Raw genomic sequence first — 11,156 nt, forward strand, 5'->3', positions numbered from 1 at the left:
TGCTCACCATCCTTAATCATCAGAGAAATGCAAATCAAAACTACTTTGAGATATCATCTAACTCCAGTAAGATTAGCCCACATCACAAAATCCCACAGAGATGTTGGCATGGATGTAGAGAAAGGGGAACACTTCTACACTGCTGGTGGGAATGCAAACTAATACATTCCTTTTGCAAAGATGTTTGGAGAACACTTAGAGAATTAAAAATAGAACTGCCATTCGATCCTACTGGTATATAGGTACAGGAATATATCCAGAAGACCAAAAATCAAATTATATCAAAGATATGTGTACCAGAATATTTATTGCAGCTCAATTCATAATTTCTAAGTCATGGAAGAAGCCCAAGTGCCCATCAACTCACGAATGGATCAATACATTGTGGTATATGTACACCATAGAATATTATGCAGCCTTAAAGATGAAGACTTTACCTCTTACATGGATATTTACATGGATGGAACTGGAACATATTCTTCTTAGCAAAGTATCTCAAGAATGGAAGAGAGAGTATCCAATGTACTCAGTCCTACTATGAAACTAATTTGTAGCTTTCATATGAAAGCTATAACCCAATTATAGCCCAAGAATATGGGGAAAGGGGAAAGGGAGGGGAGGGGAGTGGGGGAGCATGGGTGGAGGGAGGGTAATTGGTGGGACCACACCTATAGTGCATCTTACAAGGGTACATGTGAAACTTATTAAATGTAGAATATAAATGTCTTAACACAATAAGAAAATGCAATGAAGGCTATGTTAACCAGTTTGATGAAAATATTTCAAATTGTATATAAAACTAGCACATTGTACCCCATGATTGCATTAATGTACACAGTGATAATTTAATAAAAAAAGAAAAGAAATAAATAAAATATTAAAGAAAACCTCTTAGAACTTAATAGTAAGAAAACTAACAACTTGATTAAAGTATGGGCAAAGACTTGAACCTCACCAAAGAAGATATATAGATGGAAAATAATCATATGAAAAAATGTTCCATATGAGAACCTACTGTCTTAGGACCACATGTGGCCCCTTGACCAAATCCAAACTTCACAGAACAAATCCTAGGAAGGTCAGTTTGCCAGGTTCTTACAAAACTAAATAGACTCACCATATGATCTAGGTATCAAGCTTCTTGATATTTACCCACAGAAGTTGAAAACTCACATCCACACCCCCCCCCCCATATGACTGTTTGTAGCAGCTTTATTCATAATTGCCCAAATTTGGAAGCAACCAAAATCTTCCTCAGTAGGCAGATGGATGAATAAACTATGGTACATCCAAACAATGGAATATTATTCAGAGTTAAAAAGAAATGACCGATCATGCCGTGAAAAGACACAAGGAACCTTGACTGCCTATTACTAAGTGAAAGAAGCCAATCTGAAAAGGTTACATACCGTGTGATTCCAAGTATATGACATTATGGAAAAGGCAAAACTATAGAGAAAACAAACAGGTCAGGAGCTATTAGGGGTTGGGAGAAAGGAGAGCTTGAATAGGTGGAGCACAAGAAATTTTTAGGATAGTGAAATCACTGTATGATACTGTAATGATATGTGTCATTATACATTTGTCTAAACCCATAGAATGTACAACATCAAGGGTGAACCAACAGTGTCACGCCACCAAAGGAAAAACACATTTTTAAAAAAAGAACCGTAATAAAAACTAGGAACTCTGGGTGATAAGGTGTCAAGGTCGGTCATCAGGGGCAACAAATGCACCACTGGTGGGAGAAGTTGATAGTGGCAGAGCTATTCTTGTGTGGGGAAAGGGAGATAAGAGAAGTCTTTGTACCTTCCACTCAATTTTGATGTAAACCTAAAACTGTTCTAAAAAACAAATTCTATTAAAAAATAGTGCTTGAACCATTAGATATCCATATTAAAAAAACAACCAAAAAACTGAACTTCAATTCTTATCTCACACTATGCACAAAATTAACTCAATATGTATTGAAACCTAATAGAATAAAAACAGAAACTACTATATTTCTGCAACTATATAAGGAAGTCTTTGTGATTTGGGCATAGATAAATATTTCTCCTAACCATAAAGAAAAATATTAACATACTGGACTTTATCAAACTGTAAAACTTCTGGGCTTTGAAATAAAATATTAAAACGATAAAAGGTGGAGCTTAAATATCTGTACTACATATGTATCCAGAATACACAAAGAAGTTTTACAAACTACCTTTAAAATGGAAAAAATATTTAAACATAAACTTCACAAACGAAAAGATGTTTAACATCCTAATTTTTAGGGAAGTGGAAATTTAAAAGCATTAAGAACAAAAGCACACAAGGAATTAACCACTTCACACCCACTAGAATGTCCAAAATTAGGAAGACTCACAATATCAACTATGTGAGAACATGGAGCAAGTCTCCAGAATCTTCATTCTGTAATCCTCATACATTCCTGGTAGAAATGAAAAAAAGCTTAAACAACAATTTGCCTGCTTTTTATGAGATTAAATATACACTAACTATATGAATCTAGCAGTTCCACCAGTAGGAATTTACTGAAAAGAAATTAACACCATGTTCACACACAGACTTAAACATGAATACTCATGGCAGCTTTATTTGTAATATATAAAACTTGGCAAAAATCTTAATGCCTATCAACTGATATTATGGTTAAACAAATTTTGGCATATCCATGCAATGCTGGTCAGAAATAAAAAGAAATAGAATATTGATATATACAACATGAAAGAATCTCAGAATAATTATACAGAGTGAAAGAAGCCAAACAAGAAAGTATATGCTCCATGATTCCAATTTAAAAAAATTCTACAACATGCAAACTTGACAAGGGGCAAATGAATGGAGAGGTATACATGTCAAAACTTCAGCATTGTACAGCTTTTTGCATGTAAATTATACCTTCATAAAATCAATTCAAAAAGAGAAAAGATCAGCTCTCATTAACCTTTTCTTCCTCTCTTAGGTTAACCTCTTTCTTAGTATGTTCAATGAGTCTGACTCTGCCTGTGTTACTTTCAGATGACTCATTCCGGACTCGTAATGCCAGTAGTGTTCCAACTTCTTTTTCTCCTAGTACACCCTTAGCAAGTACCTCCCGTGGGACAGCTAACTCAGTTGATCCCAAGAGCGGTGGAAGTAAAGACACACAACCACGGAAGGCTACCTTGTAAGTAATCAAGTGATGTCCTACCTGGTGTATTGTCTACTCTTTTTTCTTAGTGCACTTTCCTCACCTCTTAAATACCTTCCAAAGAATAGAAAATGTCTATAATGAAGACCTGTTATAAGTTAAAAGGGATTATTATCACATGTGACCCTGTTATGTGAGGTAGTTTATATAGGATGATTTATTTATGGCAAAGGCATTGTAACCTTAATTTAAGGTGACCAGATTTTAACATTGGTAAAGCGGGACACCATTGACCAGGGGAGGGGGGCAGGGGGGTTCTTAATTAAAAATTTGGTCTATATGGAGCAACAAAAATTTTCATGGAATGCAAAAATAGTATTGTAATATATATATTTGTAACAATCTACAAATACAATACATTAAAAAAAATTATGTATAGAGTGGTGCCTGTGGCTCAAAGGAGTAGGGTGCCAGCCGCATATGCTAAAGGTGGCAGGTTCAAACCCAGCCCTGGCAAAAAAAAAAAAAAAAAAAATATAGAATAATATTATACTCTGGCACATATCTCCCCTGAGAGAAAATTTTTTTTTTTAGTAGATTGCTGTCATTGTTTAAAAGGTCATGAAAAATTTCACAAGAATTTGTTAAATTATATTTCACACATAAAATGGCTGTCAAAGTTTCAACACTTAATTGTGATTTTTCTGATGTCCACACTTTATTTACCGTAGAAAAACGCGTTCAGTCACAGCATTAGTTCCTGGTAAGGACAGTGCGTATCCCACAGTTTTTAGTGCATTATTGTATGGAACATGGTTTATTTCAAAATGATGAAATATTTCTAAACATTTTTTCTCTATTGTGATTTTTGCTGATGCCCAAGAGTTAACCTTTTCCTTATCAATATTTTTTTTAATAATGATACCTTGTAAGTCGTAAGTGTCACTTTCAAGGCCAGCGCTAGACTTTTTGCTGCCACTATAAAATATAAATAATATGAGTACTATCTGCTAAATTCATGAAATAAATAAATAAATTACTTACCTAAATTATCTGAATAGCTGATTTGTTGACATCACTTGTTTAACTAGCATTAGCATGCAGTACGATGTGTATCATCTGAAGGACAGTTACAAAATGTTTTCGTGGTTGCCAATGCCAAAAAATGCCATTGTTCATTAAGTCCCAACAATGGTGGTCGAATTCTAACAACTGATCAACAGTGCAAACTTTGATAAGCAGTTCTCGATAATCAGTTCTCAACAATTATTTGTTATTATTAAAGTTTAACATTATAAAATTAACAATAATAATATAAAACTCATATCCTGGCGAAATAGCCACATGGCAGTGTTGGGACCAGAATTGCTGCTGAGAGACCACCACACACATGTAAAGACAAATAGTGCTTTATTTTGCAAGCATATGCCTGGACCACTCTTCCCTTCGGCATGGCTGGAGGAAGGGCGACCCCCTAGTGAAGCAAGCTGAAGTTTTTAAAGCGCATAGAGGAATTTCATCTGGTGTTTTGTCGGGCAGGGCTGCTATTGGCTGAGCTGTTTATGGTTAGGGACCCCCTAGAGAGGGGAGAGCTACTTGTTTGTTCCAGACAGTTTGGCTCCTTGTGAGCTAATTGTCCTTGCCTAGAAGTGAGGGAAGGAGCCAGTCTCCTTCTGATACCAATTCCACCTGGGAAACCTTGCCCAGGAGGGGAGTAGGGAGTTTACATTAGCCTTTTCATTTCCCAATGAAGTTACATTAACCTCTTCATTCCCAAATGGAGTTACATTAACCGTTTCAGCCGCCATATATTCCCTTCCCATTCTCCCACCATTCCCTAGCTTGTCATGCATTCTTTCCAAAAATCGGGACTTTTTAAAAATGCTGCAGGACATGGGACAAATTGTTATAAATTGAGACTGTCCCGCCCAAAGTGGGACATCTGGTCACCTTACCTTAAATAATCAAAAGAAACATTTAAATGGCTCTTGCTAATATCTGAGATTTATTTTTTTCTATGAAACATTTACATTCAGGAAATGTATTTCTGAGATGACAGCCCTTTAAACATCTAGCTTAAGTATCCTGTATTCAATCAGCTGATGTCACTTAAGGAACCCAGAGTTCTGGTCCCATAAATTGGACATATTTACAGACTATAGTTGTGCCTTCAAGTTGAGCCTAGATTCTCTTTTCCCCCAACAGCTCCTATTATATGCACTTTTGTATCTTGTTTGATTTGTTGAAGCTTTTGTTTCTGTGAGCTTAAAAATTTAAGGGTAATACCATAAAAGTCACCATGATAGAGACTACATCAAGGTTTAAATGATATACCAGGGTGCCCAAACTATAGTTAACAGATTTGCTGCTTCATTCACGACACCTGAGCTTCCACTAAGAATAGATTTTAAACAAGGTTTAGATTTTCTTTTAAAGATATTTCACTTAGTTCATGGGTGTTTTCAGATAGTTTCTCAAATGCCATCTTTTTGCAGAAACTCAAAGCTGGAGGCCCTTTTAGAACTGAACTGTATTTTATTTCAAATTCTGATTGGCTTTTGGTATGCCAATATAGATGTATATACACAACTTCATTCAGAGTTTAGAAAAAAATTTATTGAATTGAGTTTAAGGAAAAAGTAAAACTGTATAATACAAAAAGCAGTAGTAATAGAAGAAAGTCATAGTATTGCTTATTAGTAGAGTTAATACTGTACTTTTATTTATAGAGAATACTCTTTACCTATACAACTATTGCTCTAATAGTTATACTATGAGAATTCCATTTAAAACTCATGAGAGTAGAGGCAGACAGGGTAATGACCTACTGAGAGCACTGACCTGGGGTCTTGTGTGCCCACGTTCCAGCAGCCGCTAAGCGGCTGTGCACAGTTCAGCTCCACACTCTGGGCCTCACTGTGCACATCTGTCACATGACAGGGCCAATTCCCAGTTCATCTAAGTTGCCTTCCAGCTCTGGCATCCTGACATCTTTTCTCTCTCTAATAACATTAGAAATAATGCATTTTCTTCACTTATTTTTCTAAACACCATTGGGATTTTTTAAAGTAAAGACCGTTGAAACCTAATATATTTATGCCAGCTCCCTATTTCAGGTTATTACCTTTGCCTGTTCTTTCATTGTTGAGAATGAATTTCTTTTTTATAGAGTCTTGCTAAATATATAACAGTTATACGATCAATAATATTTATGTATATAATTGGTGTTTTCAAGATGAATCTAGAAACAAACACTCTGATAACAAATCATATCAGGTTTGTTTCTTCTCTTCTGATTCTGAGGGAGGAGTGTTGGTATCCATAGCTGCTTTTTTGATATGTGACTACCTGTATAAGTCCATAACTATATTTCCATATAATGTGTCTCTAATATGGACTCTTTCACGAGTGTACTGCCACATATCTGGAACAGGTGGTTAATATCTATTATACATTGGTCTTTTTTCTGGGAAGAATTACACGCAATTTACAACCATGTCATATCCACATGAACATATGTTCCTTTTGTTTAAAATAAGTGTATGAAGTGATTTCAGAAACTATTAATCATCTCAGTTTTAGCTTCTCAAAAAAATTCTATGCAATATGTTCTCTAGGCTTTCAGTGTTAAAGATGATAAAATCTGGCATTTAGGAAAATTATTGTCTTAAAGGAAGTACAGGTATGCATCTTGAATTTAAGAATAGATAAATCATATATACTTAGGACTGTAATTTCTGTTATACAAAATTTAAAATGTAGAGAAATTTGCATGAATTAAATTCAGTGCTATGTTAAGAATACATAGAATTTTTCACAATTACAGGTAATTCCAAGGCTGGGCACAGTGGCTCACACCTGTAAGCCACTCTGGGAAGCCAAGACGGGTGGATTGCCTGAGCTCAGGTTCAAGATTAGTCTGAGCGAGGGCAAGATCCCATCTCTAAAAGTAGCCAGGCATTGTGATGGGCACCTGTAGTCTCAGCTACTTGGGAGGCTAAGGCAAGGGAATCACTGGAGCCCAAGAATTTGAGGTTGCTGTGAGCTGTGATGCCACAGCACTGTACTGAGGGTGACAAAGTGAGACTCTGTCTCAGAAAAAAAAAAGAGAAAAAGGTAATTTCAAGAAATCTTTAATTCATTTTTCCCCTTAATTAGAATTCTCATATGCAAGTATTAAGTTTATTCAAGGTAAATTATCTGTATTTTAAAAATTTACTTTGTAAGCATTATATGAATAATTTTTAAAATCGTCTTTTTCTCTCTTCTCCTCTCCACCCTCCCCCTTTCCCTCTTTCTTCTTTTCTTCCTTCCTAAGAAAATCCAGAAAATCTAATCCTTAAATCAACTGCTTGATGAAGGAGGCAAAACAAAGACGGCTGGAGATAATGTGTTTGATGGACAAAAGCTAAAACAATGGCTCGGCTTTTTTTTTTTTTTTTTTTACAGGAATGAAAAAAGAGACATAATGGCAGCTGATGTTAAACTTTCCATATTTGAAATTAGATGCCCTAGGAGTTCTAATATATATTTCTTGAATAATAATGTGGTTACAGAATTCCAATGTTACAGTGAAGTGTAATGAAAAACAACTTTAGGAATGTGCTTTACTGCTGCAAAAGAGACAAATCTGCCTTTATTTGTGCAGGAAACCAGCTATTTAATTGTTCTAGAGTTTTAGCATTTAAAAAATTGTCCAAATCAACTGAAATTGCGCTAGCTAGCTAATCACTTGAAAGGAGGCCTTGGAAAGTAAGAAAGTTACCGCATTTTCTCACAACTCTCCAAGCTCAATTGAAAAGTCATGCTGAAAGGGTACAAACCGCTGTCTGCAATTTTATCAGTCCTATGATTACCGTAACAATATGCTGTACCTGGACATGCCCAGATATAAATTTGGCAATGAAAATCTATAAGGTTTCTGATAACATTGAGCTATAAATACCTTAAAAATAATAGATTGATGATTTCCTTTATTTCCTAGAAGAATTTATTTTATAAATACTTTGTTTACATTTTAGATTGTATTTGTCCTTACTAATTTAAAATGATGAATCTAGTTTGAAATCAGCTGTTATTACAAGCTATCATGCTTAAGCTATGTCAACAGCATTTATTTGTACCAATGCTAAAATTTCCATCAAAATTTGCCTGTGGAACATATCCAGTTCTTAATTTTAAAATTCGGTTCTTGAGATAGACTGTATGAAGCTATTGTCAGCTTCTCAATTTCAAAATGCAATCAGCATATAACTATATTGATATTAGAAAATATTTGTTTTTTAAAATATATTGATGTATGACAAAGATGATCGAATTTGTGAATGCATATGTGTGTGTGGTTACTTTTTATAATGTGAAATAATGAATAATGAATTTACTCAAAATAAAACATAGGTTAATGAGATACCTGTGTTTGTGAAAAAAGTTTTAAATACTTTTCCTGCAGTTTTTATTCTAGAATTAAAAAGTAGACAATTCATTTTTAAGTAATGAGTAAGAGAAACATACCAATGCCAACACTGAAGAGGACAGTTACTCAGTGTGAAACTTTTTTGTGCTATTTTTTTCCCCTTTTTTCCCCCATATGGCCTCTTTTGGGCTATTTTTAGTGATTCTTTTTTTCTTTTTAAATGTCAAAATATTTGGGGGGTATAAATATTTTCGGTTACATGGATCACTTTTAAAATGCTTGAGTCATGGTTATAAATGTACCCTTCACCTAGATAGTCTTCATCGTACCCATTAGGTAGGTTTCTGCCCATCCTCACCTTCTCCTTCCCCCTGCTTGATTTCCATTAAGTTTTACTTCCCTCTAAGCCAGTGGTTCTCAACCTTCCTAATGCCGCAACCCTTTAATACAATTCCTCATGTTGTGGTGACCCCTAACCATAAAATTATTTTCGTTGCTACTTCATAGCTATAATTTTGCTACTTTTATGAATCGTAATGTAAATATCTGATATGCAGGATGTATTTAGGCGATCCCTGGAAATGGTCATTCGACCCCCAAAGGGGTCGTGACCCACAGGTTGAGACCCGCTGCAAGCACATGAGTCCTCTTCAGTTAGTTCCAATTTAGTAGTGAGTACGCGTGATGTTTGTTTATCCAATCTTTAGATATTTCACTTAAGATAATGGTCTCTAGTTCCATCTAAATTATTATGAAAGACCTGAAGTCATCCTTCTTTGTGGCTGAGTAGTATTCCATGGTATACCTATAGTCATGAATTAACAGGCATTTTGGTTGATTCACATCTTTGCAATTCTGAATTATGCGGCAATAAACATTTGATTACCGATGTCATTGGATAAAATGAATTCAGTAGCAGAATTGCTGAATCAAGTGATACTTCATTTAGTTCTTTGAAGGTATCTCCATACAGTTTTCCATAGAGGTTGTACTGATTTGCAGTCCTGCCAACAGTGGAGAGCACTCCTTTTTCTCTTCACCCCCACCAGCATCTGTTATTTTAGAACGTTTTAATAAAAGTCCAAATCGTTGCAAAAGGCATTAAAATATCACTTAAGGTGATATCTCATTGTGGTTTAATTTGCATTTCCCTGATGATTAATGGTATTGAGCATTTTTCATATGTTTGTTGGCCATTGTCTATGTTCTTTTGAAAAACTTCTGTTCTTGTCTTTTGGCCACTTTTTGATGGGTTGATTTTTTTTTTTCTTGCTGATTAGCTTGAATTCTTTGTGTATTCTACAAATGTTTTCTCCCATTCTGAAGATTGTCTATTTGCTCTATTGATCATTTCCTTGCCTGTATAGAAGCTTGTTAAATTTAATTAAGTCCCATTCGTTTTTGGTGGTGGTGGTGGTGTACTGTGATTGCCATTGTGGTCTTCCTCCTAAAATCTTTGCCAGGGCTGATATCTAAAAGAGTTTTTCTAACATTTCCTTCTGAAATTCTTAGTGTTTCATCCTTATGTTTAAGTCATTTATCCTCTTGAATTAATTTTTGTGGGTGGTGAGAGGCATAGATCCTGTTCCATTCTTCTTGCATATGGTTATCCAATTTTTCCAGCACTGTTTATGGAATAGGAATTCTTTTCCCCAGTATATATTTTTTTTCTGCTTTGTGAAAGACCATTTGGCTGTATGTGGATAGTTTTACTTCTGAGTTTTCTATTTTGTTCTATTGGTTTATTTTTAATATCCTTCACCAAAGGATAAGGATAGTAAGTGGAATTGTTCAACTACTCATTTTTTCAGTAGTTAAAATTTGGTAGGTATTGGAAACTTGCTAGTACTGGTTAAAGGAATTCAAAATATTCTCTGTGGATTTCATATAACTGTTTTAACTATGTCTCCTACTAACATCAATAATGTGGAATTGAGGCTAAGTGCCTGTAGCTCAGCAGCTAGGGCACCAGCCACATACTGGAGCTGGCAGATTTGAATCCAGCCTGGGCCTGCCAAACAACGACAACTACAACCAAAAAAATAGCTGGGCGTTGCAGCAGGCACCTGTAGTCCCAGCTACTTGGGAGGCTGAGGCAAGAGAATCGCTTAAGCCCAAGAGTTTGAGGTTGCTGTGAGCTGTGACGCCATGGCACTCTACCAAGGGCAACATAGTGAGACTCTGTCTCAAATAATAATAATAATAATAATAATAATCATGTGGAATTGAATATATTACAATCTGGGGAATTTGATTTATAACAGGACATCAAAGCTGCATCAGTTTTTCTAGTACTTTGATTCATAGTTGGGATTCAATCTGTTATTTTAAGATAGAGAATTTCAATTTGTTTTTTAAATAATAAATCTACCAAAGTTATAAGCTTTTATTTTCTCCATGCAAGTGGGAGAAGTGGAAATTGATTTCACAGAAAAGAATCACTATTATAAAGTTCAGGAATATAGAGAAGTCAATTTCTAGGCACTAAATTATCAATTAAAGTAGTTAATCAAAATTACTGTTGGAAGTTTTTTTTTTTTTTTCACAGAACATGATAATTCCTAAAATCTTTGAAATATTCTTCCAAGGACACATATATAGAAA

The 11,156-nt window shown here is 34.9% G+C and overlaps 1 protein-coding gene across 1 annotated transcript in view; it reads left to right on the top strand.

The window, feature by feature from the left end:
• The window catches only part of PPP4R4 (protein phosphatase 4 regulatory subunit 4), a 122,625-nt gene extending 114,546 nt beyond the window's left edge, over nucleotides 1-8,079 (top strand). The window contains exons 24-25 of the mRNA XM_012803431.2: nucleotides 3,028-3,175; nucleotides 7,458-8,079. Coding sequence (XP_012658885.1) covers nucleotides 3,028-3,175; nucleotides 7,458-7,482 — 173 coding nt within the window. The 3' untranslated portion in view covers nucleotides 7,483-8,079. The remainder of the gene's footprint in view (nucleotides 1-3,027; nucleotides 3,176-7,457) is intronic.
• Nucleotides 8,080-11,156: the final 3,077 nt, after the last annotated feature.

The sequence above is a fragment of the Otolemur garnettii genome, unplaced genomic scaffold, assembly GCF_000181295.1.
Source record: "Otolemur garnettii isolate 467f Iridium unplaced genomic scaffold, OtoGar3 scaffold00020, whole genome shotgun sequence".
NCBI lineage: Eukaryota > Metazoa > Chordata > Mammalia > Primates > Galagidae > Otolemur > Otolemur garnettii.